This window comes from Colossoma macropomum, unplaced genomic scaffold (assembly GCF_904425465.1).
Source record: "Colossoma macropomum unplaced genomic scaffold, Colossoma_macropomum, whole genome shotgun sequence".
NCBI classification, from domain to species: Eukaryota; Metazoa; Chordata; class Actinopteri; order Characiformes; family Serrasalmidae; genus Colossoma; species Colossoma macropomum.
Window position 1 is genome coordinate 17872668 of NW_023494788.1, and position 20196 is coordinate 17892863.

General features: G+C 37.0%; 3 protein-coding genes across 3 annotated transcripts in view; 2 read left to right on the forward strand and 1 right to left on the reverse strand.

The window, feature by feature from the left end:
• On the forward strand, positions 1 to 925 carry her5 (hairy-related 5). The gene is made up of 3 exons (XM_036567843.1): positions 1 to 42; positions 199 to 294; positions 407 to 925. The coding sequence occupies exons 1-3, from the start codon at positions 1 to 3 to the stop codon at positions 923 to 925; spliced, it is 657 nt and encodes a 218-aa protein (XP_036423736.1).
• A 12219-nt stretch (positions 926 to 13144) lies between these two features.
• pfdn6 (prefoldin subunit 6) lies at positions 13145 to 17077 on the reverse strand. Its single transcript, XM_036568690.1, has 4 exons — positions 16889 to 17077; positions 14178 to 14248; positions 13655 to 13779; positions 13145 to 13416 (listed from the first exon to the last, which is right to left on the reverse strand). The coding sequence occupies exons 1-4, from the start codon at positions 16950 to 16952 to the stop codon at positions 13296 to 13298; spliced, it is 381 nt and encodes a 126-aa protein (XP_036424583.1). The 5' UTR covers positions 16953 to 17077; the 3' UTR covers positions 13145 to 13295.
• A 617-nt stretch (positions 17078 to 17694) lies between these two features.
• The window catches only part of mrpl11 (mitochondrial ribosomal protein L11), a 43339-nt gene continuing 40837 nt past the window's right edge, over positions 17695 to 20196 (forward strand). The window contains exon 1 of the mRNA XM_036568692.1: positions 17695 to 17804. The gene's annotated coding sequence lies outside the window, so the exon portion shown is untranslated. The remainder of the gene's footprint in view (positions 17805 to 20196) is intronic.

Genomic DNA, 20196 nt, shown 5'->3' on the forward strand with positions numbered 1-20196 from the left:
ATGTCTGCTGGCATAGCGGAGCAAAAAGATGCGATGAGACGGGTAAGAAAGCCAAAGATATGGATTCTCAAGAACATCTCAGATGTTTGTTTGAGAGACTGTCTCTCCAAGAATTGTAAACATTGGTGAACTGCATGCTATGGTCAGTAAACCCATGTTGGTCTTTGTAATGATTTTGTATAATGTACTATTCTCCAGGTTCCCAAACCTCTCATGGAGAAACGACGGAGAGACCGAATTAACCACAGTTTGGAAACTTTGAGGCTTCTGCTACTGGAGAGCACATGTAATGAGGTAAGTCCTGAACTTCATGCCAAGAGCAGGAATTTTGTTCATTCCAACCTTACGTGAATACTTACATGCCTGTCGGTTTTTCTAACATCCTTTTGTCCACTTCTTTTTCAAGAAACTGAAGAATCCCAAAGTGGAAAAGGCTGAAATCTTGGAGAGTGTTGTCAATTTCCTGAGGGCTGAGCAGCGATCAAGATCTCACCCTTATCCAACAAACAGAGGGAAAAGAGGACGCGTGGAGTATGAGGATGAGGTGGCCTCTCCTTGCAAGCGTAGCCAGAGCTACCAAGATGGTATGAGAACCTGTCTACTGAGGGTGAGCCATTTCATTGCAAGCAAGAACCAAGAGTCAGAGGAAGATCTGGAGAACATGTGTGGAACCTTGCAGCAGAACATAGAGGACCAGAGTCATCCAGTGTCTGCAAGCCAGCTTCACCATGGAAGCCTGATGCACCTTACACATGAAAGCAGTTCCACACTAGGGCAGCAGTCACTTACTCATGTGGACTCAGCCATGGGTCAACCCCAGCTTTCTCCAAGAACTGTCATTTATGAGCCCACATTGAAGATGGCACCCAACTCCAAACAGCCTTTGATGGTCAGCGATACTGTGTGGAGGCCTTGGCCACAGTAGAGATGAGAAATTACTCACTTTTCTTTGGAAAAGTTCACAATCTTTAACAGACTGAATTATCAGCAGTTAACCATTGACTGTGGAGCAAAATGACCACAAGACTAACGCATGTGTGGTCAACCAAAGACTGTGAAAAGTGTAAATGTGCAGCATATGTAAATATGTCGATTTTGTACATTAGATTCCGAAATCTTTATTTTGATATGAAGAAGCAATGACGAAAACTGTGTACATCACAGATGTGTCTTGTGTTCAGATGCATAGACATACATTTGTATGGAGATGTATATATTTTTTTAAAAAAGTGTACTTTTTAGCATATTTTTGTAGAATTGAAGCAAGTGAAATTTTGCAGGAGCCACTATTTTACTTTACTTTCTACAAAAAAGCTACAAATCTTACCAATAATATGGGAAGAATGAATACTTAATGCAGAGCTGTTTGATGTATATATATTTTTTAATCAAACAACTTTGCTATCAATCTGCCTAACACTTATATGCCATTGCATGTGTATTATGAACTTTCATGTTGTTTTTTTTCCTTTAGCACATAGTTTTTATGTGCTAAATTCTTCCTGTGAAAGGTGTGGCTCCTTACAGTCCAGTGTAGACTGTGAAAACAATGCTTTTTCATACTGACAGAATAAACCTCTCAGAGGATACAGTCTGGAATCATGTTTTAAATGCCTCTTAATGGTGCATCTAGATTTTCATTCACTTCCTGAGCATCTAAACATTCTTCTTCAGGCTTTGTGTTCAGTGTTATAAGCTGCCAACAGGCCAAACATTTGCAGACTTTCTATCAGGCAATGCTCAATTTCAGCTCATTGTTATCTCAGTAATATGTGCAAAATGCAGCAGTTGGATGGTAAGCAGAACCCATTGACTTGCAAATAACTCATTAGGCTTTCTGTTCTGATCTTAATTGTAGTCTTTTGCAGCCTCTTCCCACAGCAATTATACATTCACCTGAACACTTAAAGGTTTTTCTTACTATCTTCAATACATTTCTATTCTTTACAGCAATCATAATATCAAAAAGCATATTTTATACCAAACCTTCACAATGAAAGCTGAGTTTTAGAACCACACTGAGATCAAGCATGAATGTTCCTGTGCACCAGCACGATGACTTCATGCTTATCCATAGGGTCATATCTGCTCACATTATCTGCACACACTGTTTAAACTGAAGATGTAAGCAAAAGTTTTAATACCCTGGTCAAATTGCATGTTTTGTTGATTTTAGAAAAAAAAGTAAGTTAACACATCCTCTACAGAGAACACACTTAAATATGGTATTTCTTCTGTAAATTTTAGTGCAACATTTTTATTGAATTATACAGTTTGACATATTGGAAAAAATAAACCATTAAATATATAATGCCACAACTTTTGCACAAGCCATATTTCATGTATGCTTTTTGGAATTATGTTACATTTGGTAAATAAACAATAATCAACAAAATCAATTAACAACAATGCAATTTGACCAACTTTTGCATATGACTGTATATTGAAATTAAACATATACAGCACTGTGCAAAAGTTTTAGATACCTGAGAAAATTACAACTAAAAAGCTATTTACCTGGGCATATCTGTTTACAAAAACATTCATATTAAAATAAATACAAATAGCATAGAATAGCTAAGGATTGTGTTATAATGTATGTCAGTGTGTTCGTTTAACCTTTCTAATCCTCTCCTTGAGGAAGCCCAGTATTAATTATAGTTATCATCAAACATCTGGTTTGGCTAAACAATACCTCATTATGTTAAATCAAGTGTGCTAGTAAAGAAATTGAACAAATCCATGTGATGGCTGGGGGCGTTCAGGGAAAATCTGGCACCAAACATTCTTCTAACTAGCTCACAAGGTATCAACTACCTTTCTCAAAGTAAGAAATTCTTGTTACTTTTTAATAAATAAATTTGAACGATATATGTTTTGTTGCCGGCAAAAATCTGTTATTGCCAAAATAAGTGGTTTTAAACAATGTGCTTATGTACTTACAACTTTTGCACAGAAGTGTATATCGTCACTCTCCTAACAGAGCATGTATCTTCAAAATGGTACAAGCTTTTACTCCAAGGAATGTCGGATCATTTCTATTGGTCCATCCATCATCAAATGTTCACATGGTGTAAAGTGCAGCTGTTCTATCAAATGATGCAGAAAAATAAAACTGAAAAATATATACATGGCTTTCGTATGAAAATATATCATGTATGTTCCTCAATTTTGTGCATTAGACACTGAAATGTCTGATATAAAGAAGCAATGCTAAAATTGTGTGTATTGCAGATCTGCTCTGATGCATACACATGCAGTACATCTGTATGGAGACGTATGTATTTCTGTATTTTTTTTGTAACTTAAGCAGCTCTTTTATAAAGAAATATTTCAGACTATGTGTGCATTTTGTAACATCCTTCTATACTTCTGTTAGAATGGCTAAGGATCTTGCAAACAACTCAGGAAGCATGAATACTTAATGTAGAGCTCTATGATGGTCAGCAATCTGCCTAACACTTTACTGTAATTTACCACATTTCTTTTTGTCAGGAACAGTCATCTGCATGCCAAGGCCCTGCTTCCAAAGCCCAATCAATCTGTATCACTAGCAACCCTTTCAGAGTCTTTTTCATTATGTGGTATAGAATAAGCTGGCTTTTAGGGCTATCACAGTTAAGCTTTTGTGGCTATACCATCAATATGCTAAATAATGTAACCTCAGATGTTCATTCATACTCTGGAATGTTTATGAACACCAGCCCTGGTCCAATTACTAAATACATGACATTTTCACTGTTTATGAAGGGCATTTAACAAACCATCCATCTACATCATATACACACTTTGTAAACATAACATAAAATGCAATTCCACCACAACTCGAAATAGCACAATACCACTTTTTCATTTCCAATATCAATACTGATGTTGAAACCTTAAACAATATACCACTTCTTCTTTAAAAGCTACTAAGCTAGTTACCAGTGAATTGATTCACTTAAAGGGGAGCTTTTTTTTTTTTTTTACAAATTCTGCAGAATTAATTCAGTAAGATGTGAATAAAGTTATTCAAAGTGATTTGATGTGAAAAATATAGTTCTAGAGAGTCTTGAATTCACAGTGGTGGTGATAGGAACCAGACATTCAAAGCATTTAACATCTCTTAAAGCTACCTCACAGAAAGTCATTGCCTGAGACATTGTTTTACAATAAGTTTGAAATGTAGTTTTTAATTTCTTAAAAATAAATGAATAATGGAGGGGTACATGCAGGGTGTTGTGAGGCAAATTAGTACCCAAAGAAAACTTATATTTTTAGATTCATCAGAAGACATGTTTAGGTTTACTGGTTACTTTGGATAGTAAAAAAAAGGTCTATACATGTGTTGAAGATATTGCAAACCCTGGTTACTGTCACCACCACTGTAAAGACCTCTGAGGTGGAAAGTTACTCTACAAGTAACCATTTCGCATCAAACCACTCTGAATGACTATGTTTACATCTCAGTGACTGAGTTATGCATAAATTTTGAAAAATTGGTGGAATTCCCCATTAAGATCAGCATCTAAAAGAAGGCTATCATCCTTAAACTACTCAAACACACCACTACCCCACAGAAAGAAAAACACAGCTAACAACATTACATCACACGATACGAGTATCTACTTTTTCAGGCTAGATTTATTACAGAATTTAATCAGATTGATAATTTTATTCCCTCTCAGATCCAATCAAGTATTTTTTGCTGAAAGCAGCCTCATGCCAATTGATACTGATATGTTATCTCTAATTCCAAAATATGTCCACTTTGTAAGTCGGCTGAAGGTAATTCTTAATGCAGTGAGCAACTAGACACAGTTGGAACTGCACTGAAAAAATGTTACTTTGAATTTGCAAAATTCAGTTAATGGAATATATTACATCAGTTCTTGCCAGATGAAGCAAAGTGAGACAGCAATTGTGATGATCTAACAAAAATCTTTTATTTCCCTGACAAGTTTTAAATATAAACAACTATCACTTCATCCAGCAAAGTTAAAGGACAACTCCACTGTTAAATCTACTTAATGAAACAGTTGTAAACAAAATCATTCAGAGTGGTTTAATGTGAAATCAAAATTGATCACAGTGGTGGTGATAGGAACTAATAATTTAAGGTCTCTGAAAGCTCACTCACAGAAAGTTATTACATGGAAATGTTTGATATATGCTGCCTGGTGTAACGGTGCATCTAGATTTTTCATGATAAGTTTTTGGCTTAAAATGTATTTTAATTTAGTTATTTCAATCCAATCATGGCAGTGGCATACATGCAAAGCATACAAGGCAAAATAGTCCCTAAAGTAAACATATTTTTTCGGACTTTCCACTATTTTACCATCATCAGCATCATATATATAAACTCAAAACACACGTGTAGGTTCACTGGTGGTTTCGGACGGTAAATAAAATGGCTGTACTTATGTAGTAGACATGGTGACCCCTGGCTCCTTTCACCACCACTGTAAAGAAACCAGAGTCTGTAAGTTTCTCTACAATAAACCACATGCATGACTGTTTAATCTCAGGAACTGAATTATTCGGAAATTTTGGTGGAATTCCCCTTTATGAGAAACTACTTCAAAAACAAAACGTGAATTCAAAACTTTATCCCATGCGGAAATCTCATTTCTATGGTAACGATCTCTGGATCAGAGAAAACGGCTTAGTCCAGCTAAGGTGAACCGCGAACAAAGGCAGCTTTTATGCGCTGCTTCTCCTCGCTTTGTCGCCTCTGGATAAGCTCTGCAATAAAGCGAGTTTCAATAGAAATCAGATTAGAGCTTCAATGGAAGGAAGACTCTCTCCAAACAACCGTCTGACGACTGAACCCGCCATTACGGAGGGATAACTCTCCCAAATGCAATTACTAGTTTTGGTTTAAACGGATTAGCTTTGCAGAGGACTTCTTTTCGGCAGCGGATGTTTCCTCTTATCCGAGCAATCCGCACCAGCGAACAACAGAGCGTATTTACTGAGACACCCTGCACACCTTCACTCCAGTCCTACACGGCACTGTTAATCTCGCTCAAAGTAGGAAGAGCTTCCAGTTTATCTCATGACTTTTGGTCCGATTGAGCTCATTTACACAAAGAATAAGCTCGTGGCGTAAAAGCTTTCAAAACATATTCCATACCTTACAGAATTCCTATATCAAACACCCGAGCATTTGATAAGACCTATACACTGTCTTAAAGGGGAATTCCACCGATTTTTCTAAATTTCTGCAACTTAAACAAAGTCATTCAGGGTGGTTTGATGTGAAGTGGTTCTTCACTTTGTAAAGACAATGGTTCTATATAGACCCTTTTTGAAAATGGTTCATTATAGCACCTCTGCAACTGTTCCAATTGTCAAGCTTGAAGCCCTTTTCACCATGCAATGAACGATTTTAGCATGAAATGGTTCTATATAAAATAGGACCACTCCTTTAACTAAAGAACCTTTGAGGAACTATCTTTTTAAATAGTGTATTGTTCAACTGTGCCTCAGGCAGCAGGCAACGTAAAAATGCGTGTTATAATTTTCTGTGAGGTTACTTTAAAAGGCGTTAAACGCTTCGAACTGAGGTTCCTATCAGCACCGCCCTTAACTGTTGTTTGCAATTCTGATTCGGGAAGTTTGGAATCACAGAAATTTTGAAAAATCGGTGGAATACCCCTTTAACGGGCTAGTGTTCGTTAAACATCCAAGAGTGGGAGCGCTCAGCTATTGGGACCGTCACTTTTAGCACTGGACTCATTCCAGATTATAAATGCGATTCCAGATCCAAATCTGATCCTCATTCACACTCTGTAATTTTCATTAAATATCCTAAGTGTTTAATTCCAAAATGCGTTAACGCCACGTTTAACGATTCTCTTTTTTTTCCATTATGCTGTTTGGAGGCGCTTTCCTCATACGACTTAATAATACACTTAATAATACATTCAGTTACTAAATTTATTATTATGAAAATAAAACGCGTCATATGTGGGCTGATCCTCTTTTCAAACCTCTTCATGTTATAAATGTATACGGAGGATTCCGGAGTGAAGCTCTTTATGAGGACTGTGGCTGCACACACAGCACTACAGCGGAGAATGTAGGCGGGAAAAACGCGATACAGCGCAAACAGGGAGCGCAAATGTGCCGAAAGTAAGATAAACACTCGGCTGAGTAAACAGTGTGAGTGGGTTTAGGGGTCTGCTGTTGAGGAGGAGGCGTTCAGGTGTGAATCCATCTTGCGCTTTTAACGTTTGTCTCGTGGAGAGGCGCAGAGGACACGCGCCCAAGTGCACGTGACCTTCTCGCGCCTTTGTGCGAAAAAACAGCACAGGCCGCTTTTTCATCGCGGAGAACCTTTTATATCTTTTCAATTTGCATTACGCTCAGTGGCGCCCCGGTGCAAAAATAAGCGCCCCTCCCTCCGCCCGTCCCATACGAGCATTACTATCAGTGAATATAGTAACAATGTGGTTTCCTTCTTTACTCGCTATTAGAGGCGTCACTAGAGCTTTAAGGATAAGGGGGCTTACAGTCTCATAGGTGGACTTGGTCCTTCAGGAGATTTTTTTTATGGCTCCGAAATGTTCGTCATGAAGTTTTAGAGCAGCAACATTTTTTGATCAAAAATTGGCACATAGTAGATCTATGTGTAGTTTGTATTAAACACATATTTAATATGACTTAAATAGCCACTATATTCATCCACTTGCAACGAGCACAGATCAAGCAAAGGTACTGAAGTCAAGCAATGCTCTCCCCTCTGTCTCAGATAAGCTGCAATGTCCTAAATATATCTTTCAAATTCACAGATCATCAGTTCAGCCTCAGTTGGTGTAATCAGAAAAGGCCTGATTTTGCTTTGTAGGCATGTTTAATAAGCTAAGTGACACAATTTATAGTCATAGTGAAAAATATTATGTTTTCTCCGTTCAGTTCAATTAAATTCAGTGTTAATTTTAATCGAAAGTTTAAAAAACTTCGCCCTGTCATCCCAGTATATTGTGAGTTCGCAGCATAGTTGAGCAATGAAGAATGAATGAGAATACGACTGATTTGAACTACATTTATTGCGGGGGGCTAAACTGGCCTAGAGACGCCCCTGCTCGCTATTGTTGCATAATAACAAACTGATTCTCCCAAGGCCACTCTGTCCAAAGTTAATTTAGTGTTTAGATCACACTATTTGAGATTTGAATAATGAATGTCTCGTTACTAATGAATGTATATTGAAACCTGCCACCATGGATGAAGTGCTTTATGAATGGGAGGGAGATAAACCGAGCTGTGTGTGTAGTGATGAGGGAAGTTAACTGGTGAGCCCTGTTGAGACTTTAGACCGTCTGTTAAATGCAGAGTACCAGTTCGTCTGTTTGCTTGTCACAGTGGTCACCGTGGGATGTGAGGCAGGGTTTAGTTCTCATGGACGCTGGTTAATTATCATTTATTCAGTGGCCTCAATATACAGAAGGACGTGCGGTGTTTCTCAGCTGAGCTGTCACCTCTGGACTGACCTCTCCTCCTCAGAAGGCCTCGTGTTGTATGTTGGCCTCAGACACATGCAGTGCAGCGTATGCAGTCTGTGGTGGCCATTTGTTCCAAAAGTGTGAATACTAGCATCCGGTGGAAAGCAGCACGTGTCCTTGGATGGATATTAGCTGCGTCCAAAACCGCATACTAGCCTGCTACTACACATACTACACTAATGAATGGACTTGTATTGGTGGTGTACCATTTTTAGTATGGTAGTACGCGGATTTGGACGCAGCCATTAAAACCGAGGCTTCAGAAGCACACAGCACTATAAACTAGAACAATTACAAAATATTTCTTTGTTTTACTTTAACAGTTTGTTAAATGTACTAAATCGAGTAAGTCTTACCATTTCTTGTACCTCAGTTACTAAAGTAAAGCTAGTTAAGATCAATTAATTTAGAAAAATTCTACAGACTGAAGTCTTTTACCCCAAACCTTCCCAGCATTCTTAGCGGTTTAAAGTTAATCTAACTAATTCAAGAGGAATCAGAACTCGGACTGTCAGCTCAGCTGAAAACCATTTAAACTGATTGTGCTGTTTGAGTTAAGCTTGCTTGCTGAAGAAGTGTGGATCACCGAAAATGAAGTAATTATAACTCAAGTATTAAGTAACTCAAATACAGGCCACAGTTCGTACATGTTAAATTACGTATTTATCTTCGAGGCAACAGTGTCATTACATGTAATTTTCATACTTTTATAGGGATTTCATGTTGTTTTCAAAAGTGCCCAAAAGACTAGACTGAACATGATACGTTAAGTGTGAAATGTTATATGATGTGTTATGGTTCGATCAGATATAGACATTAATGGGTTTAAGACCTAAACAAAGGCTGTGGCGATAAAAAGAGCGTAACTATACTTAAAATGTGCACCATAGCCATGACAACGAGTCACGGTGATTATACTCATAGAAAGACGCGAGTGGTTTTGATAACTATTCTAACTAATAAAACAGTAAAGATGAGATACATTTAAACCCATTTAAATTCTGTTTAATTAGCGCGGCGCGTTATTGGTCTCATGAATGGTTAATCCTTTTATAGGCTTCTCGCTCCAGCTGAGGATGCTGAGCTCTGGGTGGGCGTGAATGAACACTGATCTAAAAGGCCGAGCCCCCCCTTTTAGGTAAAAAAAAAAAAGCGCGCGGTCCTTTTAAATGCCTTTTATTCATGTCCGTTTAAGCCCCTGCGGGTGGGAAATGAAGGGGGACCAGTCTCCCTCCGCGGGACATTAATTGGAGGTGCGGATCCACAATACGGGCGTATGTTGCCTCATCAGTTCTTCATTCTGCGTCTAATGGCCTGTTGGGTGGGGGTGGGGGAGAGGCATTAGGGCGCACACACACTCTGAATGCCTTTACTGGGTGAACAGCTGTGCCATGTGCCGCTCGCCTGCCCCCGTCATTAGAGCAACACGGCTCGCCTGACCACACGTGGCTTTAACGCAGGAAAGCTGAGCTCAGGTGTCAATACACAGCCCTGCACTGCTGTGTGTTTTCCCCACTCTGAGGGTGAATTAAATCGAGTTCAGAGTTAATCAAGAATCTAATCCAGCTTTTATTTCATTTCCAGTTGCTCCACTTAACCCATTAATGACCATCTCCGAAATTTTAACTGTCCTGGCTCCATATGTTCTCTGAGCTTCACTGTGCACTATAGAATTTTTCAAAAAGATCAATACATAAAATGTGATTGCTTAATGTAGTATATTACATTTAGTCGTTTGGTCATTGATTTTTAACAAAACACCAGAAAATCCAACATTGATTGTAAACAAAAGTATATGCAATCAAAAAAACTAGACGCATGTTCATTATTTTAGACTAACTGCACTTTCTGATGGTACAGTAAATTCAGCTGGAGATAAACAGGTTCATTTTACACATGGCTTAACAAATCCGTGATTAAAGTCTAAATCTGTGCTAAAGTTAATATACATTAACCCGGGATGCCTAATTTTAGTCCTGGAGATTGACCACCCTGGAGAGTTACTCAGATGCCCCGAAGGCCTTCATTACCTGGATCAGATGTGTTTGATTAGGGCTGGAGCTAAACTGTGCAGGGTTGTAGATCTCCAGGACTAGGATTGGGCACCCCTGCATTAACCAGTAATGAAACCCAGGGTTAAAGGATGGTTATGAATGTAATGTTGACTTTTCTCAAACAGGGTTTAAAGTTTGGATGCAACTGGATTAATAACACAACCTTTATGAAATCCACATAAAGTCTTCAACTTCGTTAGATAGTTATTAAAGGTGTAAGATTTAGTGGCCTGTAGCGTTGAGATTGCAGATTGCAACCAACTGAATACCCCTGCTTCACCCCTCCCTTTCCAAGCGTGTCGTAGAACCTAAGGTGGTTGTCAGGTTTTCTGCCTGTCCCAGTTTTGTTTTGCTAATTCATTTGAATTGAGTAAATTAAATTCTTTACTTCTTTAGTGCACAATGTTAACTTTAAGCAAGAAAATTTTATATAGACAAACCATAGAAGTTATTAATTTAGGCTAATGATTGGACAGCTCAGCACTGAATCAGGTCACTTACAATGCATACAAGTATTCAGCTGTAAAAAGAAACTAGCATGATAATCAATTATGGCTGAGTCATTTTTGATAGTTAACATATCTCACCATCATACAGCCTATTTCACAATGTAGCTCACAGAGCAGTGCACATTCATTCACCTGTTTCCTCAGCAAATTAGACAATCCCAACAAGATATGCAAATTATTCAATGCAGCATCATCACACTCTCATAACTGATTGGTAACTACCCTGATGGTAGATTTTCACCATAAGGCATAACTGATGCTTTATTAGTGATGGCTGACTGATGATGGTTGACTCTCTCACTTTGCATGACTGGGGTGGCCAGACAGGTGGCCATGCTTATTCTTAGCTTTGCCTCTGGGTGGACTTCATAGAGTGGTCAGTGATTGGAAGTACATAGTAGATGTTTGTAATAAAGTGGATGGTGAGTTTATGTAATGAGTTTATATATAAAATGTATGTAATGTAGCCCTGCGTTTATATAAAATTGATACAATGTAGCCCTGCTCTACACATTTGTACATTCGTGTATGACTTTTTAATTAGATAATTAGTGGAATCAACCATCTTTGAACCAAGACTAGGACGTGGAAACTATTATACCACATCTGCATTTAGTAGTGGTCTAACTGCTTAAGCCTCAGTAGATCTTCAATCTGTGCTGTGAGGCTCTACAGCAGTGGTGGTCTTTTATGGTTCTTTAGGGTTTATAAAGGGGTTTCTAATGCCAGTCATGGAGATCATCGGCATGTGGATGAGCCAGTAACAATACTCATTTAAAGTAAAGAGATATTATCTCAAGTAATTTTAGACCATTTGTATTTTTCCATTCGTAATGAAGGACAGCTGCTGTATTCAAATAATGAAGAAAAATAAAAATAGAGAAAAAAATATTTTCAGGGAGACAGTGACTATATTCTTCCGTGTCTTGTTGTTGGTGGATTTGTTATAGTAAGCATCTTTTGCAGAGAGATGTGTCCTGTCTTGCTGGCTATTAACATGGTTTTGCTGAAGATGCATAAAATGTACAAAGGCATCACCATCATCATATTATGTTTCCAGAATGGGTCTTAGCAATCATTTCCCATCATACTGACACACAATGTGCTTTCCTGGGATACACTGCCTGAAGCTAATTTCATCTGAATGCCCAGTTTCTGCTGCTTGCGTCACTGCTGTTTCAGGGTTTTCGTGCAACTAGAATGTATCAGTGATTACTAAGGGTGACCATTGATTGGTTTGGCATTCTCAAATTTGTATTTAAAATCAGCTGCAGGCAATGTAGACCACATCAGAACAAGTGACTACAGGTAAAAAAACATTCAGGTAAATGTACCTCAAAGGTACATTGGTAACGCTGGTAAAGTAACAATGGTCTTAAGGTCCAACTGTGTACCTTAAATAAAATTTAAAAGGCCCACTTACCCAACAGAAAGGGACATATTTGTATCATTTCATAACCTGTATTAAAATAGAAAACATAAAATAAGAAGACGTATCCTACGTTTCTTCCCTTGAGGTCTACTTACAATGTTTATTTTAATTAATTTTTTTCTTTCTCTTAGCATGTAACAGGCTGCTTTGGTTACTGTGCCTTTAAGACTGACATATGTAAATGGCCTCTGTTTTGATTGGCTGCCCTGACACCCTCCTTATAACTTCAGTGTGGACAGGCAGAGCTAAATTGCTGTAGGCTGAACACGCAGCAGTTTATGTGGCATCACAAAAACAATTCTTTCCAAACAGGCTATTTTTGTAGCAGGTTTGTCTTGAAACTTTATCAGTGTTTACACACTACATAAATTTGTTGTATTTAAAAAAGGCAAGGAAAACTCAATATTTGGCTTTAAGTAGAATGAAGACTTATACTAATATTCCTAGAAATATTAATGAATTAATAAACTAATCAACCCATATTTCCTCTTTTTTATATTATAGCATTTTGTAAGTTCATATTATTTTGAAACTATAGTAAGTAACCTGTAACGCCGTCCTAAGCACCATTTCCCACCAAATTTTTCAATCAGGTTTAACCATCATGCACAGGAAATGAAAATATTACACAAGAAGAGTGACTGAAGGCCCAGATTAAGTAAACAAAATTTATTCACAACATTGGCAAACAAAAAAAAACATTCTCTGTAGTTGAATGATGAATAAGCATGAATAATCAGTCTGTAAGGGTAGGTGAGACCAAGGATGTCTAAATGTAAGGGCGTAATCATCATCCATTCTTCAGTCAAGCTTTTCCAACAGGGAGGCCCTGGGCACGCTGGTACTCCTGCTGCAGGCTGGCCAGGACTTCACGATGCTGCTCAGACTTTCGCTCCATCTCTTTCAGTAACGTTTCATAGCGTTGACTGAAACAAAAGCGGTTTCCACAGACAAAGATTAAGCCCGTTCAGAGACTAAACTGCATTGTAAATGAGAAATCTCAAAACAGAAATAGTTTTCAGCCCACACAGTCTAGAGCAGAAGAAAAAGTCAAAGAAACACAGTGGTGTTCACAGCTGTATCTGTAAATATATGCATGTAAATAACTTTTGTTTATTTAGTCAATACAATAAACTGCAGCCCATGGCTTATATTTATACGTACATTTCACCATTGATGTACTCCAGCCTTTTGGCCACTGTTGCCTTGGCTTCATCAAGGTCTTGTTTCACCAGTACTGGTCCAATGAGTTTGTAAACTGTATTCTGGCTATCCAACAAGTCCAGCTCCTGAGGAATAGATTGAAGACAAGTCACATGCCCTAGCATTAGAACCTTTAATCATCATGACGGAGTGATGAATGCAAGGTGTCGCAAGGTAAAACAGTACACAAAAACTTTTTTTAGATTTACCACTATTATTATCAATACGACATATAGAAACTCAGAAGACACAAGTGGGCTTACTGGTTGCTTTGGGTAAAAAAATAAAATTAATGTATTTGCATTATAAACATTGCAACCCCTAGTTCATATCACCACCACTGTAAAGAAATCTGAGTCAGTAATTCTCTTTAACATTCACCATTTCACATCAAACCACTCTGAATGACTTTGTCTGCAACTCAGTGATTTAATTATGCAGAAATTCCCAAACCTTCAGATAATTTTATGTTACTTGCTCTTACCTCTTTGACTATGTTATTCTCCGTCAGCTGAGCCTCAAGTTTCTGTCGAGCTGACATGCTTTTACTAACATCTGCAATGTAACCCATACAAGTGATCATTATAAAGGTTTTCAAGCTCACTGCACTGTCAACAGTATAAAGTAAGCAATGTCAAAGAATCAAAATGACAATAAAAATTCATTCTGTTAGATTTTATTCAGAAAATTAACATAATTGACTTCAAGATACTATGCAAATATTATAGATAACTATAAGACAGTACTTTGGGAACACAGAAATATTACATAATTATAAAAGTACAGAACTACAGAAATCTCTTTCTTTTAGAAGATCTGATCCAATACACTACACAATACAATAAATTTTTCAATCAGCTATTGCCTATATTTCCATGAATACATTTTGTTGTGTGTATTGTTTGAGTTAGTTTCCATTTAATGTGGTTTTTATTGTATGAATATTTTTTCAAACTATGTAAATGCTGTTACTATTTACAATTTATTGTATCATAAATTTTAAACTTTAACAAGCACACGATTCGATTAGAGTACTTTTAGATAGATATTAACATTATTCTAATCACTGTACATTTGTGACAGCTGTGTTGTGCACATGAGACCACAAAAATGGCAGCTAGGGTTTGGGCAAAACAATGATCTTTATTACAAAACTGTATTCTTAGTATATTGTGGATATTGTCAGTCCTTCAAGAACACTGACCAACTACATTTCATTAAAATAGATGATAACTAGTCCTGTTTAATTAGATATATAATGTCAATATATATGGTCAATAAAAATGATACTTTTTGATAGTATTTTTAAAATGTGGCACTGCTGGTGCATTCTATCTGTTCCAACAGATTAATTATCTGAAAAATCCTTTTCTATTCTACTCAACATCAATAAGTAAGTAGTTATATTGACTGCCATTCTGTTGTCAGCCCTTATCAAAATGCTTAGTTGAAAGTAACATAAGAATGTTTGTTGTCCAACTAGTCAAAACTCTCTGTGTTGTACCAACTTTTCTTCCTTTATGTTTACGGTATTTGGCTGATGCTCGTATCCAGAGCAACTTACAGTTCTATGTTACAGTTATGTTACCGAGGTAGGTAAATGTAGTGTTAGGGATCTTGACCAAGGACTTTTATTAGTATATAAAAATGGCCTAACTTGTTTATCCTGTGTTTGTGCTGTTAAAAGAAACATCTGTGTTTTTTTAATTCTCAAGTTATAAAGCTGTAATGTTTCAATAAATTACATCACTCAGCCTCCCCAGTCAATGTCCAAATCGAGCCAAAATGGTCTTATTCATTTGTGCTTTTAAAATTAACATTTATGCAATTGTAATTTGGAAGCTATCCAGTAATAAAATTTAGATGAGTGATGGGGGCTGGGTGACCTCACAGGTAATAAAATTAAATGTTTAATTTCTCAAATTAGGTGCAAGCACAAACAGTGATTCCTACAGCACAAACCGGCACAAACCAGCACAAACGAATAGAGTTATTTGTCCATTTCTGATTGTATTCAGTGTCTAACACTTGCATAAACACAGATCATGAGGTTCTGGAGTTTTGAACTTTGCATAAATAGAGATGGTTTAATGTCTATTATACCTAACAATGTGTAACATCCTAGTCAGTCTTTATCCCGTCAGTTTTAAGGATAGTTGCTCAGTCACCCTTCTAAGAAGATTTACTTAAGCTGGATTATTTAATGTGTATCGTGAAACTATTTTAAAGTTTTGTGATATTATATTTTTGCCACATCACTCAAGCCTATTGATGTTGATTAGCTCAGTAGCTGACAGCTTTAACAGCACTTCTATGAGCTGTGCACTAACTACACACTTAAAAAAGATGGAACTTCAAAAGTTCTTTAATAAAGGCAGTTCTATTTAGAACCATGAGTTCTAAGTACTATTTCACTTAAATGGTTCTTTGCATAGTGAAATGGTCTTCTGATAGATGAATAATGTCTAGTACATGGTTCTATATAGATTATATATAGCACCAAATACGGTTTTTCTATTGTTACAAGCTTGACATCATAACAATAGCAGAAGACTAAAAAGGTGCTCTATAGAACCTTATACAATCTCAAGAACCATTTCACCATGCAAAGAACCATTCAGACATACAACTCATGGTCCTAAATAGAACTACATCTTTTTTGAGAGTGTACAGCTCTCTGGTGGCACCGTGACTAAGAGGACGGTTTCCATAGCGGACATGATTTTAGTGAAGTGCAGCACAGCGAGAATGTATTCAATGTACAGATCAATGATCTTTTAACGCAAGACGTCAAGTCTGTTATTCACCATCAGTCTCGACATATAACATTTGGGTTCAAAGGAGGCTCGATATTAATGCTCAGCGTCCAAATGAATATTGGAGTTGATATGCTGTTCATTATTCAGTTAGTTAGGAAACTCGCCGTGCGGACAGACCAGTCTTTATATGGTAAAGAAGGCACTGAGTCGTGTCTGTCAGACTGGCGAGGGTTTGGTTGGCTTCCCATTCGTTAGCTTCATGTTCGAAATTCCCCGGTCCACCTTAAATGGTGCAGCAGTGCCATTCTGGCGCATGAGGCTGTATGTAACTGCTGTACCATTTAAGGTGGAACGGGAAAAGCTGAACAAGAAGCTAACGAATAGAAAGCTTCGTGTCTGCTCCGCTCAGTCTGTCTGCGCTTTAGCACACACATACCTTTCTGTATCTGTTGGTATTTCTCCAGTTCAGACTGCAGTTTCCTTTGTATCGCCTCCGCCATTTCAACGGCAGCTGTAAACTACTCAGAAATGTCTGACTTTACACAAAATAAATCCCGCTGATTTAGCCAACTTCACTGCATGCAGATTTAACGTGGGCGCAGCGCTAATGACGTAGTCATCTTGCGACTAGTTGGGAGTGGAGTCTGTATTAGGGTCGTGTCGCCCCCTGCTGTCCCCTCACAGTAAATACAATCATCACAGCTTCTGGGCAAAACATCACAAACCTCTAATAACAAACCACTCGCCGCAAACAGCATATTCAACATCAGACATTCAATATGAATGAATTAAAAATACCTTTTGACATGATAAAATAGTAATTATCACATTTACGATTTCATTTCTTAATGGTAAATGTTATATGTTCAAATTTAGTTCTTCGTGTTATAATTCGTTTCATACTCAGAAATCGATTTGAATATGTAATCATTACAATTTCAACATGTCAGAAGTTGTTTACTAGGGATCTTGGGGAAATATCTACTTCATGAAAAATCAGAAATTCTAGCAATTGTTTCAAGTAAATTGGAGAAAGCTTTCGAGTGAAAACTGGTGTAATGTATTTACTAGTGTTACTTTTAGGCTTAACTTCAACTTCACCTACTTGATCAAATTCGAATTTCCTAAATTCTTTAATATTTGTAAGTTCATTTCTCTGATGTGCAAATCTCCGTTAGTCGATGCTGCAGTTCCTCCTCCTGCTCGTTTGGGGGCAGCAGCCTCTCACAGCTTACAGAGAAGCGTCAGGGTGACAGCAGTTTGCCAGTATGGCGCTGCACATGGTTTGAATAGTAAGTGAGTTAACGTGAAGGTCTTTTCGTGTTTGTGTGAGCTGAATTCGCCCCTGACAGGTAAAGATATGTTTTTGCATTTTTCCATAGTGACAAAGTCTCTATTACTATATCAGAGAAGTAGCCATTAACGCGAAACCTGCCTACAGCTAGAGAGAGTTTAATACTCTGATGTGCTGCTTGCTTGTTTCATCTGTATTCAGTAGCAGCACCACATAACAAACGTATTTTATTTGTGCCTGTGTGTTTTTGACTTATGCTCCCTTATATGTGTTCAGTTATGTCTGTTAAACCATATGGAAATCTGATATATGACCATATATACACACGGAAAGGGTTAGGCACATATTTCAAAATATATGGTCATATATGTAAGTAATATTGGAGATATCACTAGTATATTTGAGCAATATATTACATCCATATGTGAATAATCTATTCTGTCATATATTTTTAAATAGACGTGTTACACACGTTTGCATAAGTATATATATATATGGCTGAAACATGTCAAATGTCAAATGTTTGCATATATATATGACATATGTGTCCATATATGACCAAATCATATTTTCTTGGGAATGACTGGTTTACCTCCCTCTAAGCTTCTCTTCCAGAGCTGGTATGTCACACATTTATTGCTTAACTAACTCAAGAGAAGCTCAGGTGTAATTCACAGAAACAGGCATCAGTACAGTACAGAACAGTGCTGTTGTTTTGTCAGCAGGGAAGGTGAGAAAGTATTTTTAAAAATCACCTGGAGTACCAAAATTTAGATGCAGTCCATCACAGTAATCCAGAAAAGTGGCATTTTTTTATAAACGCTGTTGATTTATAGTTGAGCAGCATCAGGTTTGCTGTAAGACGAGTGTAAATATTTAAAAAATTAGAGTATTTTATATTCCAAGTGTTGATTCAGCTTGTGAAAAACAGCACTTCAAAACCATAATCAGTTCATAAATGCAAAGAGAGAAGATTAGGACTGGCACATTTGTCTCTATTTTTTATACTAATAAATCAAGTAAATAATAAATACATTCATATGTATGTATAATGTACGTATAAATACATTAATAATCAAATAATGTACAGACTATTTTGATGATTAATATAAGTAATGAATCTGATGATGAGTAATCACAGTTTTTGGAAGAAAAGACCAAATAAGTCAATAAAAAATCGACCTAATAGTACAATAACATCACGCATAGCCTTTCAGTGATTCTAAAGTACTTTATATATCATTTATAAAGACATTATTAAAATTCTGTTATATAGCTATAACAAGGCCTGTTTGAGCTCCAAGCCATGCTTTTCGATTTAGCCTATTAGTGAAAGACTTGCACACTGTCATTGCCCTGTCTTATCTATATCAGTGACTTTAGTAAATTTCATGGTTTCAGAACACTCACAGTATATTGAGCATCCGCAGTTTGCTAGTGTTTGGGGTGGCTGCTTAGGCTGTTGAATTATAGGAATTTCCATGATTCTAGGCATTTTGAGATTTTCCTATTTGTTGCAATTTACAGTATTTTTGGATCTAAAAAGCAGTAGATCTAAATATGTTGTTAAAGGAAAAACTAAAGATTATAAATGTTATTAAAATGATAGATGATATATAATAACACAATTTTTTGACCCAGAGATTGGCAAGGTTTGCTGCGCCTCTAAGCCTGTTAACAGACTAATGTGTTTTCTGAGAATACACAAGCTGTTAGTATTTTAGGCTTGCATTGTGTTGAATATTAAGCATTTCTGGTAAATTTTGAAAAGCATCCAGTAGCCTAAACACATACTCAAGTAAAAGTGTTGTTACTTTGGTGAAATAAAGGTAAAAGTACGTAAAAGTAAAAGCACCTTTCAAGGAACAATAAAAATTTGCAATGGCCACTTGGGCCACTTAGCTAAAGAATCTTGTGGCCACAGTAAGCATGCTTATCATACATTCACACACACACTCACACACACACACACACACACACACACACACACACACACACACACACACAAAGATATATAATAAGCATGATACATGCCTACACACATTTAAACATGTGTGTGTGTGTGTGTATATATATATATATATATATATATATATATATATATATATATATATATATATATATATATATATATATATATATATACACACATATATACATAGATACTCATATATATACATAGATACTCATATATATGCACAGAAATAAGAGGATTGGTCCTCTCTGCTGGTCTGGTCCCTGATGTCGTCTGATCCAGGTTACATCAGTAGTTTCTTTTAGCTATCACAGTGATAGTTCCTCTGTGCAACCGCAGCTTATTTAAGACCTTATTTCATAGAGTGATATTGGAAAATTTGTGCCAACGAAACAGCATCTATAACAGCAGGTGGATCAACTCAGCAGGTGGACCACCACAGTCGCCACACTATCACATCTGCTATCACAGTGGT

Bases quoted from the DNA above. Each gene is read 5' to 3' on its own strand.
- her5 (XM_036567843.1), top strand. From the start codon at position 1: ATGTCTGCTGGCATAGCGGAGCAAAAAGATGCGATGAGACGG. The intron at 43-198 runs GTAAGAAAGCCA...ACTATTCTCCAG, and splicing joins AAAAAGATGCGATGAGACGG to GTTCCCAAACCTCTCATGGA. The intron at 295-406 runs GTAAGTCCTGAA...TTCTTTTTCAAG, and splicing joins TGGAGAGCACATGTAATGAG to AAACTGAAGAATCCCAAAGT.
- pfdn6 (XM_036568690.1), bottom strand. From the start codon at position 16,952: ATGGCGGAGGCGATACAAAGGAAACTGCAGTCTGAACTGGAGAAATAC. The intron at 13,780-14,177 runs GTAAGAGCAAGT...TCTATTCCTCAG, and splicing joins AGAATAACATAGTCAAAGAG to GAGCTGGACTTGTTGGATAG. The intron at 13,417-13,654 runs GTACGTATAAAT...CTTTTGTTTCAG, and splicing joins GAGTACATCAATGGTGAAAT to TCAACGCTATGAAACGTTAC.